This window comes from Eulemur rufifrons, chromosome 4, assembly GCF_041146395.1.
Source record: "Eulemur rufifrons isolate Redbay chromosome 4, OSU_ERuf_1, whole genome shotgun sequence".
Taxonomy (NCBI): domain Eukaryota; kingdom Metazoa; phylum Chordata; class Mammalia; order Primates; family Lemuridae; genus Eulemur; species Eulemur rufifrons.
In genome coordinates this window covers 25,914,836-25,941,934 of record NC_090986.1, presented here as the reverse complement: position 1 = coordinate 25,941,934, position 27,099 = coordinate 25,914,836, and the positions used below count along the sequence as shown (strand labels likewise).

The window sequence follows — 27,099 nt, the reverse complement described above, 5'->3', positions numbered from 1 at the left end:
TTTCACCAAAGTTTATTCAATTAAAAAAAAAAAAGTGAAGGGCAGAATTCCAAAGCCACAAATAAAAGTTTTAAAATTTTCTGGAAATAGAAACAGATGTTTCTCAAGGGCTCATTTGGCCTGTTTTATTTAATATTTGCCACCTCTGTAATTTTTATTCACCACTCAAACCCAGCAATGTGCTTTCCCTTCTCTCCCACCCCTATAGTTAATTCTCAAAACTATCTTCAATAAGACAGCAATGTTTTCATTCCAAGTCAATAGATGAGAGCCTAAGCAAGGCACAGAACTGTTATTAGACATTTAATTAGAGGACTTTCCAGTATAGGCACACCTTGGAGATGCTGTGGTTTGGCTCCAAACCACCGCAATAAAGTGAACCTCACAGTAACGTGTGTCACACAAATAGTTTGGTTTCCCAGTGCATAAAAAAGTTATGTTTATACTACACTGTAGTCTATTAAGTGTTTAAGAGCATTATGTCTAAAAAAACCCAGTGTATATACCTTAATTAAAAAATATTTTATTGCTAAAAAATGTTAACGATGATCTGAGCCTTCAGCAAGTCATAACCTTTTTTTTTGCCAGAGGGTCTTGCCTCAGAGTGTTGATGGCTGCTGACTGATCAGGGTGGTGACTGCTGAAGGTTGGGGTGGCCATGGCAATTTCTTAAAATAAGACAACAAAATTTGTCACATCAACTCTTCCTTTCATGAAAGATTTCTCTGTAGCATGCCATGTTGTTTGATAACATTTTACCCACAGTAGAACTTCTTTCAAAATTGGAGTCAATCCTCTCAAAGCTTGCTGCTGCTTTATCAACTAAGTTTATGTAATATTCTAGATCCTTTGTAGTCATTTCAACAATGGCCACAGCATCTTCACCAAAAATAGATTCCATCTCAAGAAACCACTTTCTTTCCTCATCCACAAGAAGCAATTTCTCATCCATTCAAGTTTTACCATGAGATTGCAGCAATTCAGTCACATCTTCAGGCTCCTCTTCTAATTCTAGGTCTCTGGCAATTTCCACCCCATCTGTAATTACTTCCTCCACTGAAGTCTCAAACCCCTCAAAGTCATCCACGATGGCTGGAATCAACGTCTTCCAAACTCCAAGTAAAAGTCAAATAGCTATATTTTATATCCCCTTCCACAAAGGAAGCACAGTGCCTGGTAGGCCTGAAATGTGAAAGCAACATATTTCACACTTAAGGATACGGCACCAGCTGATATACGGAGTGATACAAAAGGCTGCCAGCTGTGAGGGGGGTCTGGAGCAGGAAAGAGCTCTGCAGCAGGTCCAAGCATGGGTGCAAGCATCCCTGCCACTTGGGCCATATGACCTGGTGGACCCTACAGTGTTGGTATTATCAGAGGTAGAAATGAGTGAATTTTATGGTGAGTCCCAGTGGGAGAACCACCATGCAGGTCCCAGGGATTCCAGGCAAACACCACTCCAACCGCAGTGGAGAACTATATGCCTTTGGAAAACAGCTCCTGGTGGGTCACTGTGCCCTGACAGAGTCAGAATACTTGACCATGGGATACCAAGTGACCATGCATTCAAAACTGCTCATGTGTGCTGAGTTCATTTGGACACATTATTAAGGGTAAACTGTGTACCGTCCAAATTCCTGGGAGGGAGTCCTAACCCCTAGTATGTCAAAGTGTGACTATATTTAGAAAATAAGGTTTTTAAAGAGGTTAAGTTAAAATGAGATCTCTAAAGTAGGCCCTAATTTTTATGGTGTCCCCAAAAGAGGAAATTCAGACACAGACATGTGTGCCCAGAAGGAAGACCGTGTGAGGACAGAGGGAGAAGCTGGCAATCTGTAAGCCAAGGAGAGAGGGCTCAGATTCTGACTTTAGACTTTTAGCCTCCAGAACTGTGAGAAAATAAATTTCTGCTGAGGCCACCCAGTCTGTGATATTTTATCATGGCAGCCCTAGCAAAGTAATGTGCCCACCCATTCAAAGTCAGGTGAGCCCAGCAGCAGACCATTATGAGATGAAACGCTACATCTTGGATCAAGCCTGGGCAGAATCAGAGGGTACAGCTAAGTTGCAGGAGCAGTAGGCCAGAATCCCAAGTCACCACCTTAGTTATGCCGGTGTCCCCCTCTCAGCTCATACCTGTGACCAAAAAGAGGGTCCCACACAAATAACTGAAGGGGGAGGGAAAAGCTCACTTTAGTTTATAGATGGGTTGGCTTCTTATGTGAGAGCCGCCAAGACTGGATGGTGGCTGCATTAAAGCCAGGCAGCGGTGCCTTATAAAGAACATGGAAAGGGAAAATCTTTCAGAAGACAGAGCTTTGAGCTGTGTACCCAGTCATGTACTATGTGTAGAAATGACACATAGGGAGAATATATATTAAGTCATGGGCAGTGGCAAACAGCCTGGTTAGCTACTTTGGGACTTGGGAGGAAAAAGACTAGAGGAGCACAGACAAGTCAGGGTTGGAGGCGTGTGGATGGGCACACGGGGGAGGGTGGGGAGAAGATCTGTGTATCCCATGTTAACGTCCACGAGAAAGCAACCACTACCCAAGAGCACTGAACCATCCAGTAGACAAAATGACTTGGTCGGTTAACTGTAGCCAGCCTTCATCAGCCACCCCAGAAGTACCATGATGGGCACCTGAATGGAATAGGCATAACTGTAGAGATGAAACCCATTCTTGGAGCCCACAACATAGATTCTCACTTACCAGGGCCAATCTAGCTAGTGCAACCTGTCAATATCCAACCTGCTGGCAATAGAGACAAATACTGAGCCTCCAATATGGCACTATTCTTCAAGGAAATCTACCGGTTACTTGGTGGCAAGCGGACTCCACTAGGCCCTTTCCATCCTAAAAGGGCCAGCAACCTGAGTCTCAAAATAGACAATTTGTTCACATGGGTTTGCCTTTCTGCCTGCAGAGCCTTAGCCAGCACCACTATCCTGCCCAATTTTGCTTCCTTCCTTTTTCATCCTTATAGCCATTACTTTGTCTCAGCACCTGCTTCCTGCAAGACTGAACTGACACACTTGCTTTCCCTCTTTCCCTCTAGACAGGTGGAATTATCTGGAGAAACTTCAGAGAAGAGGTATGGATTTGGGACCTAGAAAAATTGAAGAGAAGCAGTATGGACTTGGGGACTCCTAGATAACATGGGAGGCTGGAATTAAGTGTATTTAAAAAGTGTATTAAGACTTTTAATGCAGGGTTATGAAGCCTCCATATTAAAATGTGCATTGTTAATAGAGAGGCATCCAGCTTCCTTTCCCTTTCTCAACGCAATATTCGATCAGTTATTATATTTTTTCAAGGCATCTTAAAGCCTTTAGGGCAAAGAGGGATTAAAAATACATAATTAAGTGTTTTTAAATTTTTCTACAGCAAAATAAAAGCATTTATTACTAAAAAAAAAAAAGCCACATTCTACATTAAATACTTTAAGATATTGACAATTTTATAAATAAAATCATTTTAAACAGTAAATACATGATAAAACTATTTCTCTGAGAGGGGTTACATGTAGGTCAACAAATTATTTTGAAAATATAAAAACCTGATACATCCTGCTTTTAAAAAGCATTGAACTTAATTTTACAAAATTATCAAAAGTTAAAAAGTGCTAGATATGCTTCTATTTTGTCCCATTTTTAAAGCAATTATAGCACATCAGACCTTAAAAAAAAGAATTAAGGCATAAGACTCATCCTATATTGCCTAAAAATGAAAACTTCAGAGACTTTCTAGGCATTGGGAAAGGCTGGGAGGCTGACTGAGTTCAAAGCCAACGAAGGTGCCATCTGCCCAGTGCCACTGCCAGCCCTTGTTCTCAGAACCAGGGGATTTCTCCTTCCTAGCCCACTCCTGGGGAGAGTTTTTCTAGGCCTACTGTTTCCTAATTTCCACGACAAAGGGTTTCTGACAGAATTTTGATATTTGAATCCTGTGCCAATACTGAATGTATTCCAAAGATTGAGGCATTTTGCACTTGAATTTTATACAAAAGTCATGAATCGAATTCCCCATGAAAAGAGGATACTTCATTTGGTCACTTGATTTCATATCACTTGTAGAGGTAGGATAATTTCCTTCTTTCATTGAAAACTGTCCTGACTAGGTAAATGGTGGTTGCACTGGAAAGGGTTCTAATGCCTTTTCTGCATTCTTCCAGTTGTGAAAATTCTCTCTGTACCATTCAACTGATAGGAAAAAACAAAGACAAAAATAAAAAATGAAAAACTATGTATCAGTTAACCGACATTTACTGAGTTCCTGTTAGGTTAAAAAAAGTCTAGATCATCAGCTAATCAGCAGATAAAAGCTGCCTAATAATGTAAACAATTTGATTTTGAACTTAACGACAAAGCTAATCAGAAGACATTTCATCACCTGAAAAACTTAAGAATTGACAATCATTTTTTTCTTTTTAACTTCAAAAGTCCTTCAATACTAAACTTACTGGTATAAATATTGAGGACATTCTGATTTTAAGGAATTCAGGGTGGGGGGAATAAGTCATTTGCACTGGTTTTAAAGTTACTTTATAGAAAAAAGTGCAATGCAGTATTTGTTAATGTAAATAAGGTAATACCGCATCAGAGGCAGTGAGATGATATGAGCTTCCTTCTATTAATGTGAAATTATCTCATGTAGCTATATATGCTATCAGTAAAAGCTTTTTTAGTTAAAAGAAACCGGATAGGTTTAAATTATTTGTGATTTTTCTTTTTAATATTCAACACAAGTATTTTGTATTTCAAGCTCGGAAACAAGACTTTTTTCTACATTTGGGTAAGATCTTTTCTCATGGGTCCATTTCCAGAGCTTTAACATATATATACAGACTTTATATCCACTTAATAGATTTTTCTGCACATACTGAATTTGTTTGCTATTTGTTTCAACATAAAAAAGACTCAAGACATTCAAAAACTACAACTATCAATATTTAATCAAATGCCACTGATCTTAAGATGGACCATTATTTTACGTACCACTAAGAAAAAAGAAAGTTGCAATAATTATAAGATACTGATGATTATCAACACATCTATCTTTCCGAAGTGTGAAGAAAGTGAAAAAATATACACTTCAGAACCAATAAAATAGGTATTTGATTAATGCTAATGTGATACAGGAAGACTGATTAGAAGTTAGTCCTATGAAATTCAAGATGTTTAGAAAACATAGGACTATTGCTAGAAATACACTAAATGTAACAATTTGAAAAGTGCAAATGATTCATTGTCACATTCTGGTGAATTTGTACAGTGTTCTAAAGATAAATTACTTTTCCTTTAAATTTTTCTGAGTCGTCCCCCAAATGATCAATTCATAACATACTTGTTTTCTTTATTCCTTCTTTCCAAGGCACTTTAGGTCTCCATCCTAAGCCATGTATTTTTTCTGACTTCATTGGGTATCTCATGTCATTGGTAGGTCTTAGAAAGCAAAACAGATTTAAAATGACATTATGTATATTTATAAATTTACATATTAACAGATATAATGTGTGTCCATGCATCTTTATCATAATTCAAGTTTTTTCTTTAAAAAAAAAAAATTCCCAATAGGTTTTTTGCAAAAAATTTGTAAAATAAAGTATAAACTTAAAAATATCATCCATAATCCCTGATACCTAACCCTCTCTGTGGCTTATCCTTTTCTTATTTCAGCCACAATCTGTGCAAGTGAGTGCCATGCCTGGCACACAGAAAAAATGGAATAAATGTTTAATGAATGAACAAATACACATAAACTTTTAGGATCCTTATATGCCGGGCCCTGGGTCAGATACTTCATATACATTATAATTAAACCTTAAAATACCTTTATAAGCAAGATATTATTATTCCTATTTCACACTGGAGGAAACCTCAGAGTTGGAAAGGGTCAGTAACTTTCAAGTCACATAGCTAGTGGGTACTAGTGCTACACTTAATCTCTATGATATTTATAATCAAGAAAAAAAATATTTTACCAGAAAACTCAAAAGAGATAAACTATTTTACAGTTGGCTATATATTTTAAAATTTTATGAGTACCTAAGATTTCACAACCTTTCCCCAATGTTTTATTACTCACCTATCATTAACATAATCAACCCAATTTTCCATTTCAGACTCTGAATTGGTCTCTTTGATCTGTCAAAATGGAGAAGGCTTTTGAGCAAAATTATAAAATGAGATCAGAGAATAACAATGGTATTTAATAGCTGATTAAAAAGACAAGAAAAACAACCACCTCAAAGCAGAGGAGACAGCTAAAATGAACATCATTTTAATAACACTTTCTATACTTTATAACCTAAATTCCATCTGAAGCTCAGAAAGAATACACATTGTATAAACTATAGGAGAAAATAAATTTTCTTGGATTCTGGTTACTACTCAGTTGCTCTTTCTACTAAATCCTAAGATTTATAACTGATGTTCCCTAATACATATGTATACTCATAACTATAATTATTTTATATATCATTGTTTCTTGATTCTAGCACACACAATTTTATATTTCTAAAACTGAGGTATGTTTTACAATTAGGACATGTACATTTAATGACTTATTTTCTCCTGAAAGGCTGTTACTAAAATGACTTATACAAATTAAATTAAGACATATATTCATTTCATTTTCTACTTATTTTCTGTTAAACGGCGTAAACTGTAAACTGTTGATTTTGACTAAATTAGTGATAGACAATTTTGAAAATACCATCCTTTTACAATGCATACATACCAGTTGTATTAGTTCTTTGGCGAGCTGGACAACTGACATTTCAAAATTGGTTCCAATGTTATAAATTTCACCTGGTTTCCCCTTTTTGAGGACAGTGAGAAATGCTTCTACTACATCAGTAGCATAAAGGAAATTTCTTGTTTGAAGCCCTGATCCATGAATGCAGCTAACCAGATTAAATAAAACAGAATTAAAGTATAAAAAAAAAATAAGCTCTCGTAAACCAGGGTAAGGTAATGACTGGATACAACTCCAGAGGCTCCAATTCCCACAGGGATCCTAGAAATCTTTTACTGAAAACACAAATTCTCATAACTTTTCTAAATATTTTCTGTAGTTCTTAATCTGCAAACCTCCTGAGAGTACAATAGGAAAATGGCAAACATAAAAGTGACCACTGTAAAATATTTATTCAATTTTATACCATAAGTTCATTTTGAAGAAATATCTATAGTTCTGTGAATTAAATAAATCCTTTGAGAAAGTCAAATAATATAAAGATAGACGTCAAATTTTAATGCTATAACTCAAAGTTCTATGATAGATCATTTAAGAATTGAAATTATCTTAGTAAGTAAATTACAGAAATGAATTACACATTATCATTATTTTTAAAACTATTATACTTTAGAAGGGATTCTTAAATTTGGAGGGGCATTCAATTCTATCGACTATAACCTTAAGACTTTATGATTCTCAAGAGTGTTACCAAATACTCTAACATACTAGAATAGCATATGGGCACAAGGGTGAATAATACATACCATTTCCTGTTATGTTGTAGTAAGGAAATAAACTTTGGAATAACCTAAAAAAAATTTAAATATCATTTCAGACTCTGGAAATTCACTCATTAATGTGACTTTTAACTTGTGATAAGATTAAAAGATTATTATTATCAAGAAATACACATATGGATAACTTCTAATTCTTCTCATTAGGAGTTCACGAAAAAACCCTATTATAATATTTGATAAGCAAAAGCACTCTAAGATAGTTTGCTATTTCATAAAGACCAGTTACCTGAAGAAAAATTCAGAGGAAGTCTTCATCGAACAGTTGCTCTCACCAATCACAAAGCTCACCTTTGTGTTGATTTCATACGGGCAGAAATCTTATCTTACTTATTGTTTTATATACAGCACCTACTCAACAAGTGCTTGTGAAATTTATAAAAAGTAAATTCCAGTTCTCTTAGATTCAAAAACTTAAAGTAGCTATTCATACCTGCAGATCATTGTCCAGACTTGTCCCTTTCTTCTGGACAAATAGATCAATGCAACCAGCTGGGCAGTGATAAAACCCAGTCTACAAACTTAGGCAGAGCAGCCAACAGTCATGTAAAATTGGGCTTAACGATACAGAACCAAACATACAGACATTTTCAGCCTCTTAACTACATTTCTTTATTTGCTACTTATATTACTTTCTGGAAGACATCCAGGCTTACAGCAATAAAGATGAGTGGGGCTACAGTTAACCAGCTAACAGTAAGACAGTTTATGTACACAAGATTCCTGCAACACTATCTAACTAGCTTAAGCTTTCTGTATATCCTGGCATTTTGGTCTGACTGGAAACTGGGAGTCTTAAATGCAGCGTGACAGTAGTGGTGGAAGTATTTTACAGTGCTTTAAAGCTCTAAAAAGTATGAGGCATTTTCACATATATCATCTCACTGGATCTTTCAGAATCATTTCTAAGTATTATCATCATCTCCCAATTTAAAGACTGTGCCCAAAGGGCCTAAGGTCATGCCAGCTGGTGAGTGTCACGTTGAGACTAAACTCAAGTCTTTAAACTTGAAGTCAGATTTGCATTTGCATGTAGTCTATACAGCATACATAATTATACATAATTACAAAGTAAATTATTTTACAACTAAAGAGAAATTATTTTAAATAATGAGAAGTTACAATCATTAAAAAACATTATGAATTCAGAAGTACAGTTTACCTTTTCTGGATACTGATGTGGTCCATAAACATTACTGCTTCTTGTGATAACAACTGGAAACTTAAAAGAATATTCAACATTAAGGTTTTTGGAAAAGTCTAATAATGATGATTACTTTAAAGATAAATAGAGTTCAAAAATATGGGCATCTTTGCCTAAATAATTTCACACACCTTAAGGACAGAGCGAAGATATTTTTTCTAATATAAAGTTCCTAAAAAGACAGGAGAGGATGAGATTCAGATAAAGGCAGAGGTTCCAAAAGGAAGAAGAGGAACATTATTTTCACTGGGTCAAGGGAAGATGATTCGAGATGGAGGCAGCTTTGTAAGCCTGACAGCAAAACACTGAGACCACCTCTAGGACTCTTAAGTATTTTTAGATGTTAAACTTGAAGTTGGTGCTCTCCATCATACCAAGCCTTACAAATAAAGAGAACTACCATGAAAGGGAAAAGGACCAATGCCATTAGAACACAAAAGGCGAGAGAACCAGGAGGAATTCCCTGGCTTGCCTTTCTGACCCAGACCCTAATAATGCACAAAGGTCACTGGGGAGCCAGATGCAAGGAATTCGAGCTGATGACTCATGTTGGGTAAGGCTCCCGCACTGACACTTTCAGGGTCACCAGGGGCAAGTCTACTTCCCATTCAGGAGGAGCCAAGACAGCTGAATCGTGCAGAGAGAAGCACACGGCAGGAAAAGGAATCTGTCCTCCCTCTGTCTTCCTTCACTCATAGGATTCCAACAGGGCTTTCACTATAGCTGTGACACTCTACCTATTACTGAAATAGGAAAAAATATATATTCAAATTATTCCTTTAATGATGAACTGAATAGGAAGAGGTAGGTCCTACTTTGTCCACACAATATAGGAAACCAGTTTTAAAAATTCCTCAACATACAACTTTTCTCAATCTATGTCTTCTACTCTAAAAATGAAGTGTTGCTAAAGCTGACTTGGAGTTTAACACCTAAGTCTGAAGGAAAATGTTTCAAGAGTTTCTGAAATCAGTTCTTACCTTGTATCGTTCCCAATAAGACTGTACAAAACATTCAGCGGCTGCTTTAGATGATGCATAAGGATTTGTAGGTTGTTTGGGTGAAGATTCATCAAATTCCTAATTTTTAAAATATATATTTAGAAAATAAGTATTATGCATACTTTCTAAGTATAAAAACCAGAAAACATATTACAAACTGGGAATGTCAATTAAAAAAAACATTTCTTGAACCCTACGTGCCTGGCATTTTTCCAAGGACATGTAGTAACTTCTTTAATGCTCATTATGATCCCATGAGGCAGGCAGAGAACAACATGAACAAAGGCCCTGAGACAGAAGTATGTCCAAAGGAACTTCAAGAAGACTGGTATGAGAGAAGAGAAGTGGGAGATGCGGTCAGAGAGCTAGAAGGCAGCCCAATCATGACGAACCTTAAAAGCCACTATAAAAATAGTGACGGGCTTTTTGAGCTGAGTCATGATCAGACTTCTATTTTAAAAATCATTCTGGCTACTGCATCAGATCTGATGCAGGATGGCAAAGGTGCAAGAAGATTACCTGATAAAAATTGCCAAGAGATTTGAAAATGGTTGCTTCTCAGAAGCAGGACGGGGAATCAGGGAGAGGTGGTCAGGTCTGCTTTTTCTCATTGTAAGTCTTTTTGAACTGTTTGATCTTTTTTACTGAGTGTATGTCTTGGTAAAATAAAAAAAATTACTAAAAAGTAAAATAAATAAAACAAAATGAGGCCGAGCAAGGTGGCTCACACCTGTAATCCTAGCATTTTAGGAGGCTGAGGCAGGCTGAGGATTGCCTGAGGCCAGGAGTTCCAGACCAGCCTGAGCAAGATCGAGACCCTGTCTCTACAAAAGAACAGAAAAATTAGCTAGGCGTGGTGATGCACGCCTGTAGTCCCAGCTACTCAGGAGACTGAGGCAGGAGGATTGCTTGAGCCCAGGAGTTTGAGGTTGCAGTAAGCTATGATGATGCCACCCCACTCGGTAGCTGGGGAGACAGAACAAGACCGTGTCTAAAAAAAAAAAAAAAAAAAAACACCAAAAACTAAAACCAAAAACAAAATGAGGTCACTGCAAATAATGGCTATAAAAATATCGACTGGGCAATGGAGTCATCTTTTTTGCATAAAAAGTATATTTAGGAAAGATTTAAAAAAGAATAAAGACTAGATTCCAGTTTTTACAATAATTTCACACTGACTCCTTGACGTTCCAATGTGTCTTCCTGACTGAAAGAGAAAGGTGAGCAGATCGTACGCTGCCATCTAACTAACTTAGCTGTGGTCTGGGGGAATGACATTCATCATGTTCATAAGACTGGGATAAAAAGGTGAAATCTGCTAGTCTCTTGTAAAATTACAAATAAATCTGTAGTTGTTCCCCATTTGGGGTGGCATTATTTTATTTGAACAGAAGAGATAATGGAATAACATTTTGGAGAACTGTGGTACATGGTAAGTAGATGAAATGTACATGTTCTAAACTCACCTTATCAAGACTGCCTCCATACACTTCATCTGTGCTGACGTAAATAAATTTCTCCACTCTGGCTTCATGAGCAGCACTTACCAAAACATGAGTGCCATAAACATTAACATAGGTAAACTCAAAGGCACGTACGAATGAAAGATCTAAAAAAAAAAAAAAAAAAAAAAAAACCAGTAAAAAGCTAAAACAATACCACCCAGGGACAAAACAAATGCCAAAATGATGAATTCAGGTTTAAGGAGTTATTTTCTTCTCTTAATTCACCACAACTGCAACAGTTATAGAAATAACATACATGCAACATTGGTATTCGTGATTTCTTTAGACCTAAATTATACAGTACATGTAAATTCCTAGAACCCAGAACACTATCAGTACTAGATTTGTAGGAAACACTTTTTTATTCTAAAAAGAAGTAAATAAGAAATGACACATCTAAATTTAAAATGTTCTTAATTTAAAAAAAGTTTTAAACTTCTAGTTTCTGCTATTGGAGAACTTGGCTTTTCAGATCAACTTGTTATTGCTGAAAGCAATAAAAGCTGGATAAATTATTTAAAAATAAATTCATTTTAAAAGAATTGAATCTCTATAACCAGGGAATAGGGGGAACCTTTCTAATTATGACTCACAATCCAGAAACAATTAAGGGAAGAGACAGACAAATGTGACTATATAAAAATTCTTGCATGGTTAACAAAAAAAACTAAACTAAAAGCAAAGTAAAAGACAAATGACAAACTGGGAAAAATATTTGAACTTATCAGAGAAAAAGGATTAATATCATCAGTCTATAAAGAACTTATAAAATATAAATAAGAACAACTCTATAGTAAAATGGGTAGAGAACATAAATAAATAGTTTAAACAAAGAAATACAAATGGGTCCTTAAGCCTATTATGCTCAACCTCACTTATAATAAGGAAAACTCAAATTAAAAACTCAGAGATATTACCTCTTACAGATTGGCAAAAATTCAAAATTTTGACAATACATTTTGTTGGTGAGGCTATGAGGAAAAACACACTTCGTACACTGGGACTGAGAACACAAAATGTTTATAACACCTAGAAAAGGAAATTCGGCAATATCTAGCTAAATTAATATGCATTTACCTTCTAACCCAGAATTATGGGCTGAATTGTGTTCACTCAAAATTCATATTGAAGCCTATCCCCCACCCCAGTACCTCAGAACATAACTATATTTGGAGACAGGGCCCTTAAATGGGTTGATGAAGTTAAAAGGAGGCCTTTAGGGTGGTCCTCAATCCAGTATATTTGGTGTCCTTATAAGAGGAAATTTAGACACAGAAAGAGAAACCAGGGGTGTACACACACAGAGAAAAGACCATGTGATGACACAGCAAGGAGGTGGCTGTCTACAAGCCAAGGAGAAAAGGCCTGAGAAGAAATCAACCCTGCTGACACCTTGATCTTGAACTTCTATCCTCGAGAACTGTGAGAAATATATTTCTATTTTTTAAGCCACCTAGTTTGTAGTATTTTGTTATGGCACCTCTAGCAGACTAATGCACCAGCAACCCAACTTCTAGGAATCTCTCCCCAGCATCAACTGGCAAGCACACAAAATGATACATGCACAAAGCCATTTACTGCAGCACTATTTAAAATAGCAAAAAGTAGAAAATAAACCCAACTATGGTACATTTACACAATGAAGTACTATGAAAATAGAAAGGAATGTAAGAATGTCTCTATATTCTATTACAGGTGATCTCCCATATTATTACATAAAAAGAAGAAAGATGGAGAAAAGTGTATTGCCACCATTTTTCTAAGAAGAGCAGTATATATATATATATGTGTGTGTGTGTGTGTGTGTGTGAGTGTGTATTTTTAAAAGGAAGGAGAAATAGTAAAAATAAAGCACATAAAATTATCTATAGAGAAAAGAGGAGAACACAGTGGAAAGGACAGGGACCAAAACTAGACTTTTCTAAATATACTTTGTTTGCTAGATTTGACTTTGGAGCCATGTACATATTTTACACAAATAAAAAACAAAATTAAATTTAAAAAAAGCAATTCCTTGGCTTCAACAACATACTGAGATCTTTTTTTTTTTTGTTTTTTTTTTGTTTTTTTTTTGAGACAGAGTCTCACTTTGTTGCCCAGGCTAGAGTGAGTGCCGTGGCGTCAGCCTAGCTCACAGCAACCTCAAACTCCTGGGCTCAAGCGATCCTCCTGCCTCAGCCTCCCGAGTAGCTGGGACTACAGGCATGCGCCACTATGCCCGGCTAATTTTTTTTCTATATATATATTTTTAGTTGTCCATATAATTTTTTTTTCTATTTTTAGTAGAGACGGGGTCTCGCTCTTGCTCAGGCTGGTCTCGAACTCCTGGCCTTGAGTGATCCACCCGCCTCGGCCTCCCAGAGTGCTAGGATTACAGGCGTGAGCCACCGCGCCCGGCCCATACTGAGATCTTGTCTCTAAAAAAAATAGAAAAATTAGCCGGCACTTTAAGTCCCAGCTACTGGGGAGGCTGAGGCAAGAGGATCACTTGAACCCAGGAGTATGAGGCTGTAGTGAACTACGATCCCGCCACTGCACTCCAGCCTGGGCAAAAGAGCAAGACTCTGTCTTAAAAAGAAAAAAAAAAAAGCAGAGGGAAAAAAAAAAAAAAAAAAAAAAAAAGCAAAGCAATTCCTAAAATTCAAAAGCAAAATGAGACAAATGAATCTAACTATGTATTTACTTGGTTACATAACAATACAGAAGAATCATTTCAAGTTACTTTTAAAGAAAATAATCTGGCCATAGTTACAATAGTTTCCAATGGGAAACTGTTAAAGAACAAAATATCCCTGCAATTCTTAGAAAGATTTTCAGTTATCATATTGTTAGAGATAATGTTGGTATTGCTATTCTTATACTGTTGTGTTGGGGGATCAAGTAAATGAGTAATTATGATGGTACTGTTGAGAACTGAGGTGTTCAGGGTAAGGAAAAGAAGATAAAAATGTAAGATTGATGAGGTTAAATAAAAACTCTAAATTTGAATTGGACATCTCAGTATGAACTCATGATATATTTAATCTTAAGTAAACAGACAAATAAATAAATATTCCCTAGTGCTGTCTAATGAAAAAGCCTAGAAAAAATGTCCAATCAGTAGCAATGAACACTCTTGGTGCCCAGATTGTGGTCTCTAAATACCATTTCCCATTAAAAGGAGTAAGGGCTCCTTGGAGAAAGAGCTGATGTCAGATCTTGGGAAGAAACACGGAAGATAAGCCTGGGATATCCTGCCACACTACAGAGTAAGACAGCTATCAAAGACTACTAAGGTTAAGTTAAAAAGGACTCAAGCAACAGCTAGAAGAGGCTCTCGATGGCCAATGGTGGGTCACTTTGAATATAAATAAGAAAAATTACTGCAGTTGATTAGACAAAAAAAAAAATCAAATGTGTTAAAATCTATGAACTCATAATGATACTAAAAAAAAAAAAAAAAAAGGAAGGAGGAGGATGTTAAGAAACCAACTAATTATACTAAAATCTAGTAAATAAAAAGAACCAAGCACTTAGCCTGGCTTTTCTATATCAACTAAATCTCAAGGTAACCTAATAATTTATAAGAAAAACTTGCTTTATGTAAATATTCCATGTATAAATGAAAAATAAATAACATAATTAAAATATCAAACCCCTAATTTACATAAATATTGACAATATAAAGTCATAATAACAATGTCTAGTGGGATTGAATAAAACAAAATAAAACAAGATAGACTTAAAATTCTAGATAAAAATCAGAGTTGTGACCAGATAAATGGAGTTAAAGTGTATTGTCTGGGAGGAGGGCAAAGGTTTTGATAAAGTTTACACTTTGATAAGCTAATTACACATGTGTAATTTCTAGCATAACTACTCCAAGAATACAAACAGAATATCTAAATTCCAAACTAATATAGGGAGAAGAAAAGAATAAGAAAAATTCTTCAGTCAGGTCCTTAAAAAAGCAAGCAAGAGTTATAAAAATTTTAAAAAAGGAAAGAAGAACATAAAATTTTTTTTAAAAAAAGTAAGCAAGGAAACAGAACAGGTGAGAAAAATAGAAAACATACAACAAGATGGTAGAATTAAATTCAAATATATCAAACTAAATGCTGAGGATAAATACCAAAGATGGTCAGGATGGATTAAAAAAAACAAAATCCATAGACATGTTATTAGAAGACATGCAGCTAAACCATAAAGCTAGAGAAAGGTTGGAAATAAAAAGATGGAAAAAGACATAGCATGAAAATACTAGCTAAAGCAACGCAGCTATATTAATGTCAAACAAAATGGACTTCACAGTAGTACATATCATCAAGAAAGAAAGATCACTTTAAGGATAAATGGTTCAATTCACCAGAAATATACAGAAGACTTAAAGAATATGACTAACCAACTTAACCCAATGGATATGTAAAGAACAGTGAACCCAATGTTTGCAGATTAACATTCTTTTCAATATACACATGGAATTTTACTGAAATTGACCATACACTGACCCAAAAAGCAAGTTGTAGCACAAAGGACTGAAATCATATAGGATGTTATCTAACCACATACAATTAAGATAGAAATCAATAACAAAATGATAACAAGAAAACTCATACATGTTTGGAAATTAAGATATACACATCTAAGTAACCCAGAGATTAAAGAAGAAATCAAATTCTTAAAAATAAAAGATAATGAAAAAACACACATGAAAACTTGTGAGATTCAAAGTAGTATTTAGAAGTGAATTTGTAGCTTAAAATGTACACATCAGAGAAAAGCTGAAAATTTATAAGCTAAATATATCACAAAAAGTTAAAAAAATAGAAAACAAACCTAAACAAAGTAGAAATAATGAAATAATAAAGGTAAGAGCAGAAATTCATTATATAGAAAATAAACATACACTAGGAAAAGATCAATGTCAAAGATAATTTTCTGGAGCAACAATGAAGTGGAAGGGTTTGCTTTGTTAGTATCAAGAATTTTTATAGGCTGGGAGAGGTGGCTCATGCCTGTAATCCCAGCACTCTGGGAGGCCCAGGCAAGAGGATTGCTTGAGCTCAGGAGTTCAAGATCAGCCTGAGCAAGAGCAAGACCCCATCTCTACTAAAAGAAATAGAAAAATTAGTGGCACATGCCTTAGTCCCAGCTACTCGGGAGGCTGAAGCAGGAGGATCCCTTGATCCCAGGAGTTTGAGGTTGCAGTGAGCTATGATGACACTACTGCACTCTAGTTGGGGCTTGGGGCAACAGAGACTCTGTCTCCAAAAAAAACGGAAAAAAAAAAAAAAAAAGAAGTTTTATGAAGCTACAGTAATTAAGACAGTAGGGTAATGACATAAGGACAAAGACCAATGGAACAAAGTAGAGCCCATAAATAGAACCATACATATAGGACACTTGACCTATGACAAAAGTGGCAATGGGGAAAGGTCAAATCTTTTCAATAGATGATTTTCAGCTAAACTTATATCAATATGGTGAAGAAATCTAAGTGTAAAAGGAAAAACAATAACTTTTAAGAAAAGAATGTAAGAGAATATCTCCATGACCTTAGAGGTAGGAAAAGAGTTCTTACACAGGGCAGAAAGAACATTAACCCTAAAGGAAAAGGTAAAGATAAGTTGAATTACATTGAGATTTAGAACCTTTATTGATCACAAGACACCATTACGAAAGGGTAAAAAAAGGCAACTCACAGACTGAAAAAAGGTGGTTGCAAAAGGCTCGAATCCAGAATATATAAAGGATTTATAAAAATCTGCAAGAAAAAACTGACAACCAAATAGAAAATGGTCAAGAGGCTAAAACGAAAATTTCCAAAGAGGATACACCAATAAGAAAGCGGGAGGACAGTCCAATAAACAAAAGCAAAGGTTTTTAAACTCATGAGTAGTAACGGAAAAATAAAACACCAAAATTGACAACAGCAAGTGCTGTCAAGCATCTCATAAACTGCTGGTAGGAGTGCACAACCACTTTATTATTAACTAAATGTGAGTTCTACCAGATACGAACTCACTGTATTTGTCAATATTCACAGTCAGCACAGGTAAAGAAAAACAGACAAATCAAAGTAGAGAAAGAGACACATATATAAGAATACTTGATACATGACAGAGAATTAGAAACTGGTGAACTTTCCAATAAACGGTGTAGGAACACTGAAATGAAATTGGCCCCCTACCTCATACTGTATATACAAATTAATTTCAGATGGATTACAAATCTAAATATAAAAGGGAAAATTATAAAGCTTTTGGAAGATAAGATAGGAAAATATATCTTCACGACCTTAAGGTAGAAGAGAATTTCTTAAGACCTAAAAAAGCATTAACCATAAAGGACAAGACACATAAATTCAACTATACTAAAATTAAAAACTGATCTGTTCATCAAAACACACTATCAAAGAAGTAAGAAGATAAGCTACAGAGTGGGAGAAGACAGTTATAATATACATAATGATAACGTATGTGATGTATATATTCTCCAGAGTCCAGAGAATATAAAAAACTTCTCATTTTTTCTCCTTGAACCTTCTCTGTCAATGAGAAAAAAGTAAGCAATCCAATTAAAAAATAGGCAAAAGATTTCAACAGCATTTCAGAAAAGAAGTCCAAATTACCAAAAAACACATAAAGAGTATTCAATCTTATTAGTAATCCGGGAAAATACAAATTAAAAACATAATGAAAGATCACTACGCAGTGCTGAGATTAGCAAAAAGGGAAAAGTCTGACAAAACTAAGCTTTGGTGAGATCTGGGGCAATGGGAAGTCACACACTCCTGAAGGAGTGAAAATTGGTACAATTACTTTGGAAAACAGTTTAACATTATCTCGATGTTGAAGTATGCAGATCTTATGATCCTAATCATATATCTAAGAGTGATGTGTAGTTATGTGTACCATGATACATGTGTAAGAATGTTCATGGTAGTAGTGTTCAAAATTGCCCCAAAGTGTAAACAACCCAAATGGCCATCAAGAGTAAAATATATAAGGAAATTGTAGTGCATTCTTAGATTGAAATATGTACAACACAAAAATAAAACTATATTCACACCCAACTACATGGATAAATCTACATGAATTTTGAAAAAGCAAGATGCAGTTTTTTTTGAAACAGGATCTCACTCTGTTGCCCGGGTAGAGTGCTATGGTGTCAGCCTAGCTCACGGCAACCTCAAACTCCTGAGCTTGAGTGATCCTCCTGCCTCAGCCTCTCAAGTAGCTGGGACTACAGGCATGCGCCACCATGCCCAGCTAATTTTTCTATATGTATTTTTAGTTGTCCATATAATTTCTTTCTATTTTTAGTAGAGATGGGGTCTCATTCTTGCTCAGGCTGGTCTCGAACTCCTGAGCCCAAATGATCCACCCGCCTCGGCCTCCCAGAGTGCTAGGATTACAGGCATGAGCCACCACGCCCGGCCAAGATGCAGTTTTACGTACACATTTTTATAAAATTTAGAAGCAGCCAAAACTAACCTATATTGTTTAGTGATAAATACATAGACCACAAAACCAAAGAGAAAAGCAAAAGAAATTATAACTTTAAACCAGGCATTAGGCAATACTAGTCCTTACTACTAAAGAGGATTTAGCAACATTCTGTCTTTCGTTTAGGTAATGGCTACATGGGTGCTCACATTACCATTATTTATTAACTGTACTTCTAAATTCTTTTGAATATATGTTATATTTCACAATAAAAATGTTAGACAAATAATTAGAAAATATCTCCAATGCACAAAATGGCATAGATAATATAATGTTCATCTGTGTACCCACCACTCAATAAGAAAAACATTAAAAATACAGTTGAAGACCCATCTTCCCATTCCTCCATTTCAGAAATAATTACTATCCTCAATTTGGTTACACTCAAAATTTTAAGATAGGTTGTACTTCAACCTACACTAATAAAAGTGATCTAGTGCTCGCTTCGGCAGCACATATACTAAAAATTGGAACGATACAGAGAAGATTAGCAAAAAAAAAAAAAAAAAAGTGATCTAAAAAGGACCAAGTATATTGATGAAGTAGTGACCATGGGCTTCTTTTTCTGGTACAGCATGATATATCCTCTTTCTAAGTATTATTAAGTACTGTACCTACTTATTCAACCCATTATTGGACTTTGGATTTAGGCTAGTTAGCCAGAGGGAAAAAAATTGCCAATCATAACTATAACATAAAACAATGCTTACCTACATGTGTTTGTGCAGCAAAATGTAGTACTATATCTATTTTCTCTGTTTCAAAAAGCAGTTTCACAAAGTGAGAATCACATATGTCACCCTGTATGAAAAAGCAAACATGAAAAAGCTAAGTTTCACTGACACTATCATTCATAATAGCCATTTTTACTATAACATCCCCTGCTTCCCACTACCTGATTTAATAGAGAGTACCTAGAAAACTCAACCAAGTGGTCAAGTAGGTATAGTAATGATATACTTCTATAGCACATTAAGATATTAGATATTAAACTCACAGTATTTTTTCAAATAAGTATAAACAATATTTTATTGAGTATCAACTACTAGTGAGTACTGTAATAGTTTTTCCATAACATTCTTGCCAACCTAAGGTCATTGCATTAATAGGAAAATTTTTTTAGCATTTAAAAAAACCTTTGAGATAACCGTTATCGAAATATATTTAAAGTAAGTATAACAATTGGAATGACATTTTTGAAAACATTATTTTACCACAACTAAATAAAATTATGGTAATTTTGATGCTTATCTGTACATTTAATTCTTCTAAAATACATACTCTCAACAATTCTTCTATAATGAAGAAAACACTTTCACGTAGAAGAACAGAATTATGAAATGGTTGCTTAGTATATTCATTAAGTTTTGTGGTTAAAAAGACAGTTACAGAATCACCTCCTTAAAAAACATATATAAATTATAAGATAAAGTTTCATTTGGAGTAACATTTCCCTTTGAAATTAATGAACTGACCCTGTGGTTTATACTTTGGGCTTGTCTAAGAGTGATTAGTAAGAATCAGACTTCCAGAGTCAGTCAGCCTTCACGGGGGAAGACCATCCTATGAGCTTCTTGATGGGCTTTTGGCTGACCTTACACAGTAACACACCAATTACTTCAAATCCAGGAAGGCCTTATTAAAGAACCTAAGGACCTAAAATTACAAACCACGTAAATTTAGTTAGCTACTCATAGAGTTGCCAAGGTACCAAAAATCACAGTAACTTTTTATTAATATATGGTGTCAATTGAAAGTAGTATTCTCTAGAACACATAGTACTTCTGGAAATTAACTACCTCATCTTTTAAAAGATCTTTAATAAGTGTGCCTTCCAAGCCCATATTACACAAGTTAGTAAAATAGAAAGATATTATAATCTCTAAAGAGGCACAGTATAATAATTATAAGAAAACTTCCATACCTGTATAAATTTGTAGTTTTGTTTGTTAGAAATAGTTTCCAGATTCTTCAAGCTTGCACAGTAATCCAGCTTAAATGAAGAGAGTATGGTGAGGGGCAACACAAAAAGTGATAACATTAGTTTTTCCTATAAAATACCAATTTATTTTAAAGACTATAGATGTTAATGACTATTGTACATGTCCTCTTAAAGTATGTTTATTCTGTGTTTTTATAAATTTTAAGTTTCTGACATCTTAGAAGTAAAAAACAAGCAAGTAATTTTATTACCTTTTCAAAGGAAAAAAAACTCCAAAAACATTTTTATAAACTTCTACTTTAAAAAATGTTCCTGCCCAAATTTTCTTCCAGCCACTGGCAGCCAGAATAGTTTACCACTCCTTACAGAAAAGGAATTAGTGACTGAAAATAATTACATCTGTGTTATGCATACTATAATTAATTATGCTTGCTCCTCAGTTAATTCTTGGTTAATCAGTGTACAGACGGGAGAAGAATCCCTGTCCATAATAGTAAGGCAGGCAAAACTTCATATGCATAAGGGTTATTCTTTGTCTGTACATTTTCACTATTATGTTTTATGAAATTAAGGTAACCATTTTCATCTTCTGTTTAAAGTCAAAAATCTAGTGATTACCAAACATGGCTTTCAGATTCTTCAGGGAGACTCCAATTATTACTGCAATATTCTACAATTAAATTAATTTAATTGCATTTGAATTAAAAAAATATGTAATTTTCTAAGAAGTGACAGTTATAAAATCAAATGATTAAATAATCAAATATAGTATCCTAAAATCAAAATGACTAATAATCACATTACACTAAATATCAGATTTACAAAGGGTAAAGGTTTTCTTTTGGTGAAAGTATTGCACTTAAAACCTTTACTTTATGGACTAGCATAATAAATGGAAGTTTTAAAAGACTTTATATAAGATTAAATACAGCATAAGCACATGACTATACAGACCCCTAAATTGCTAAGATGACTAAATAAAAAGCTAAAATAAGAATGTAACAGGTTTCTAATACTTTTTAAAAATGTAATTAAATTGAAGTGTAATTTCAGTGCATGAAGCTCATTTTTATAAAACTCACCTTATCTAGATTAACGATCATATAGTTTGGATAATCTTCTACTAAAGAAACAATCACATGGGATGCACTATAAGAAAAAAGTATATCTTAGTGGAAAACTTTAACCTCTCTAAATTCTTTAATGTTTTCCTAATCTGAGTATTAGGAGAATATTCAAAGATAACTTTAAATTTTTCCAAAATAACAGAAACAATATAGCTACAATGAAAACACACACACACACTTTTCACCAAACGTCTCAATAGTATCTATAAACAGCATCTTATACTCCCTTTAAGACTACATAGAAGCAAGGAGTTACTGGTTCTGGGTATAAAGAAATCAAATTAGTTTAAAATGATGCTGCTCATGCATGCTTTGAGTGTGACAGTACAGCAGGATGATAAATATATTGGGTGCTAGGCAGTGCAATTGTACTGAAACTACAATGTGCCTTTTCAGAAATGACAGATACAATTATGTAAAAATTAAATTAGTATAAGCATAGTTATCTATGTTTATATTAACTTCTGCAACTGCTATTTATTGGTACAAGAATTTTGTGGTGTAAACCAGAATCCTCAGGAGGGTCCTAGACTGAAGCCAGGTTTCCCAGGCTAAGAACAGCGGAAACCATTCTGAGTTGGGTAGCCATGGTGTCTCCTGGGCTTCAGAGGACTCTGAAAGGGAACCAGAGGCACACCTCAGTGAGAAGATCTACTGGATTTTATCACATATACTTAAAATGCTGAGGTCCCAGGAGTAAGAGGAGTAAGGGCAGCCTTAGACCAAATTACGAACTCAGTGTTTATACTTGGCAATCCTTTCACAGCATTTTCTAGGCTGCACCCTTCCTGCACCAGCACTCTCAAGTACCACCCTTTCATGCCCATGCTCCTCTCATTAAATTAAACCTTGCCACTCGGTACTCTCTGCCAACTGACTGTCAGACTAGAAGGGGTGATTTAATGTGCTAATGGGCACTAAACAAGAATCCCCATGTCTCTCTTCTTCCACTAGACATTGAGTTCCTTGAGGATAGGAGAGTTTCCTGTTTACTACTCTTGCCTTCATCCATTCAGCAATTACTAAAGATCTTCATAAACTGGACCAGGCATTCTTCCAGGTGCTCAGTGACCAACTGTCTCTACCCTCATCGAGTTTACATTCTAGAGTGGGGATGCAAACAATTAACAAGTAAGCACAAATAAGCAATATAATTTCAGGTAGGGATAAGTGTGTTAGTTGGGAGAGGGACTATTTTAGATAGAGTGGCCAGGTAAGGCCTCTCTAAGGGGGTGATGACTGAGTAAAAACCTGAATTGAGTGGTGCAATCAGCGCAAGCAAAGGGGAAGCAAGTGCAAGGCCTCAAGACAAGAGGAACGAGGCTGGTGTTCCAAGAACTTTAAGAGGGTACAGAAAAGAGATCAGGTTGCAAAAGTAGGGCACTAAGTCTTTTAGATAGGGGAAAGAGTTTGGATTTTATCTTAAATCTGACAGGAACCACTGGAATAAAATTCTACACATTAACATGACCTGATTTACTTAAGAAACTGACTTCTGTGTGAGGAAAAGACTTTAGGGAACAAGAGTAGAAGCAGTATGACCAACCTCGAGGCTACAGCAGTAGCCCAGGCAAAACAGGACGGTAACATGGGCTAGGGTGAGAGTGGTCGCCTTAAGAATATACTTTGTAAGTAGAAAAAGAGGACATGCTGATCTAACGTGGGTGTGGGAGAGGAAAAGGTGTCCAGCAGTGGATTTTTAAAAGTTTGCTTAACAAATGAACGCTCTATTATAATCCCAAAATCATTTTGGGGGAACTTATATGAATTAGGCCTTTGCATCGTGGGGCCGGGCGTGGTCTTAGCTGGGAGTGGGAAACACTCGGTGAGAGGCTTACTGTAATGTGTGCCACTCAAGGAGTGACTGGTGGTAAGCATCTTGGGCCACAGGAGGGAAGACAGTGCCACAGCACTCTTGCTTTGGGAGGCAGGCGTTTTAAAGAAGTCGCAGTTTCAAAGGAACCACGTCTTCGCCGGCCAGGAAGAAAGAAGGTTGGATAGTCCCAGTTGTATATTAGGACCTCTCCCCATATCATACCCTCCAAAGCTAGACCCAAATTGTCAAGGGCAAGCAGACATGCGGGAATAAGTTGGGGTTTCCAGGGAGCCACTGCTCGGCTAGCGGCGCCATTACGTACATGAAACCAGCACCCCCGGTCACCAGGACCCGCTTCGCAAAGCCCGCCGACATCTCCCAGCTCGGCACTGCCTGGCACCGTAAAGTGCCAGGTCCGAAGACCGTAGGGAAGTCCCACCGCGACCTTTTGCGACGTGCCTCGCTCGCCCGACACGTCAAGGGGGCAGTCAGCGGCAGCCTCCGGAGAGTGACGCCGCAGGGGGTTTGCCCCGCCCACTGGAGGGATGGGCGGGGCCGAGCAGCGCCACCGCGCAGGCGCAGCTCTGCTCCGCCAAAATCTGGTCTGATAGGAGCAGTTGGGGTCGCTGAGCAGTTTGGTCTGGATCGTTTTCCCAGCAAGTGTTACCAGCATGAGACTTTATTTAGATACACACAGGTCAGAGTTATGGATGAGTACCTCTTTCATTCGTGCACTACAGCCATCTCCAGAAGTTATGCACCTGTTGAGCTGAGAACTCCGATCGATGAGTTCTCCTCTTGCAGTGTGAAAAATGGGAGGTTTAAATTGCAAAATGATCTTTTGCTGTTGTTAATATTATTACAGACCAGCGCAGGCTGCTTGCAGTCTTGCTAAAGATGTTCTGTAGATACTACTACCCTTAGATCTTAACCTACTATTCTCGCCTTTGCTCACTCTGCCCCAGCCTCCTGGTCCTCTTTGCCCCTCCTTGAATTCTCCAGGCACGCCACTTACTGGGGCCTGCACGCCCTTTCCCCAAATGTATGTCTAGTTTTTTACCTTTACTTCAGTTCTCGTCTTGAATGTCATCCTATTAGAAAGTCCCTTCTTGACCATTCCAATTAAAATAGCAAGCTTTACCCAGCCCTGTCCATCTTACCCTTTGTTTTTTTTCATAGTACTTATCAACATTTACGTTGATATAATTGCTCATTGTCACTGCTCCATGAGGAGCAGGAGTTTTGTTTTCTGCTATAATCCCAAGTCCCTAGGACCAGGGCTGGCACAGAATAAACAATCAGTAAACACTGTCACAGAGATGAAGAAATATCTTTCTTTTTTCACTAATGTTTTGGCAAAGCTTAAAAAGAATGGAAATGCCCAGTACAGGTATGTATGTGGAAGTGTCATCTGTTACGACCTTTTTGAAGGGAAACGTGGTAATACATATGAAAATTTCAAGTGTGCATACTGTATGACCCCCAAATTTCATGATGTATAATATAGATAATTGTTCCTTGATATATTGCTTATAATGATGAAACTGGACACAATCTAAATGTGTATAATACAGTCTCTCTTTTTAAATGCAATGGAGTGTTATATAGCCTTTAAAAAGAATGTACCAACATGGAATGAGGACCAACATGGAATAAGGACCAAAATACTGTATCTTGTATTTGATGCTTATGGTTTTTTCCTGATCGGACTGTGCCCATACTTTATGATATCTCCAAGTTGACCCACCCCAGGCAGGTCACAGGATGGAATCTGACTCCCTAAGCCAATTGAAACCTCTTCTTGGGATTGGGAAATGGATTAAGGTTTTAGTATAGTCTGATTGCTCTTTTTGAACTCTGAGCCCCCACAAAGTTGAGACTTGGTGATGGCCATGTTCTTGTAAATGAACTGAAGAGTCAAAAAGCCTACCTTCAATGAAAGGAAACAAAGTTGATCAAAAAGAGAATATGAGAGATAGAAGGAGAGACCTAACAGCATTCAAGACCTGTGTCATAGTTTTTCCTCAGGACCAATTTTAGTCCCGTCCTTGGTTTACAGATACCACATATATTTGTAAAGGCTTGTCTGAGAGGATCCACCCTAGACTATTAACAGAGATTACATTTGGGTATCAAATATGGCAGGGAAAGGAGGTAATGGGGACATTAATTTTTACTTCACACAACTTTTCTTTTCTTTCTTTCTTTCTTTCTTTTTTTTTTTTTTGAGAGAGGGTCTGACTCTGTTGTCTGGGCTTGAGTGTTGGCCTCGAGAAGTGCTGGGATTGCATTAGCGACCATGCCTGGACTTCATACAGTTTTGACTGAATTTTTTTGAGTCATGTGAATTACTTTTATGATATTAAAAAGTGCGATTTTTTATAAATCCCTAAATATTAATACCTCCAGTGTATTCCTGGTCAGCCAGAGACACTGAAAATGCTGGGCATATGACAGGTGTTCCCAAGATTTTTTTTTTCTAAATGGTGAGGTCTGTTGTGAAAACTTGCTTATATGTTATAAAAGCTTGTTGTTGAATGAAAATAATTTATATACATTTATTCATGAAATAATTTTGAGCTCCCACTTTCATCAAGACAGGCACAGTCTCTGACCAGCTGTGGGGGATTCAGATAAACCAACAGACATTTACGATATACTGTGCTACGTGCCCTGGTAGGGAAGTAAGGGATTCCTGTTCCGGGGGCATTTAATACACACTTGGGGGTTTGAGAAAGCCTTCTTAAAGGACCTTGGGAAAGAGGAGCAAAGTAAGAAAAGGAAGGTGAGGTGGAGGTTGAGGGGTAAGAATAAGCAGTATTCCAGCCAGAGGGATCTGCCAGCATAGAGGCCTAGAGGTGAGAACTTGGAGCATTCAGCCAACTGACAGTGGTAAGGATGGAGATGAGAAGTTAAGAAATGGAAATTGGAGAGACTTGAGAGCCTTATTCTACAGAGTCTGGGTTGTGTGCTAAAAGCCTTCCAGAGCCTTCAAAGGAAAGTGATGTAGTCAAATTGCTTGTCCTAAAGCTTTCTGTGGCTCTAGGGTAGAGATGGACTGTGACCAATTAGAATTAAGAAAAGACTAGAGGCAGGTCTTGCCGTGGGCCAAGAAAATGATGGCCCGCATGGCATTGTGCCTGCGGCTTCCCCCCAGCACCAGAAGAGGGGCCAACCCACATTTGTAATTGAATCGTTGAATCTATTGACTGTGAGGACGTGGGGAGGCTGTCTATAATTCAAGAAGACAGGGAACCTAGGAGGGAAAAATCGGTTGGAGGTGCCAAGAGAAGTCATGGGTTAAACTTTGGACATGCAAAGTTAAATGATTTTGAGACATTGAAGTGGACATGTCCGGTAGGTTATACAGGCAGAGTTAGAAAAGCTGAGTAAGCCCATGGTTCTTGCTTTGAGGGAGTTTTCCTCTCTTGACCAGAAATGGCCCCGTCGTGTGTTTCTTAAGTTTTTTCCGAATCCCAC

General features: G+C 36.4%; 1 protein-coding gene across 3 annotated transcripts; it reads right to left on the bottom strand.

The window, feature by feature from the left end:
• Nucleotides 1-48: 48 nt before the first annotated feature.
• Nucleotides 49-24,086, bottom strand: TGDS (TDP-glucose 4,6-dehydratase). 3 transcript variants are annotated; one of them, XM_069467660.1, is made up of 12 exons: nt 23,942-24,086; nt 21,759-21,825; nt 20,659-20,727; nt 19,445-19,535; nt 11,209-11,351; nt 9,722-9,820; nt 8,700-8,759; nt 7,508-7,551; nt 6,744-6,909; nt 6,090-6,148; nt 5,349-5,446; nt 49-1,182 (listed from the first exon to the last, which is right to left on the bottom strand). In XM_069467660.1, exons 1-12 carry the CDS (start codon nt 23,992-23,994, stop codon nt 1,142-1,144), a joined length of 990 nt encoding a protein of 329 aa, XP_069323761.1. In that variant the 5' UTR covers nt 23,995-24,086; the 3' UTR covers nt 49-1,141. The 3 variants fall into 3 exon arrangements, with proteins under 3 accessions (XP_069323761.1, XP_069323762.1, XP_069323760.1); XM_069467659.1 differs by lacking the exon at nt 49-1,182 and adding an exon at nt 3,495-4,204; XM_069467661.1 differs by lacking the exon at nt 5,349-5,446.
• Nucleotides 24,087-27,099: the final 3,013 nt, after the last annotated feature.

Coding starts and splice junctions, on each gene's coding strand:
- TGDS (XM_069467659.1), bottom strand. CDS start 23,994: ATGTCGGCGGGCTTTGCGAAGCGGGTCCTGGTGACCGGGGGTGCTGGT. Junction 21,826..23,941: donor ACCGGGGGTGCTGGTTTCAT/GTACGTAATGGC, acceptor TTTTTCTTATAG/TGCATCCCATGTGATTGTTT. Junction 8,760..9,721: donor CTTATTGGGAACGATACAAG/GTAAGAACTGAT, acceptor TATTCTTTTAAG/TTTCCAGTTGTTATCACAAG.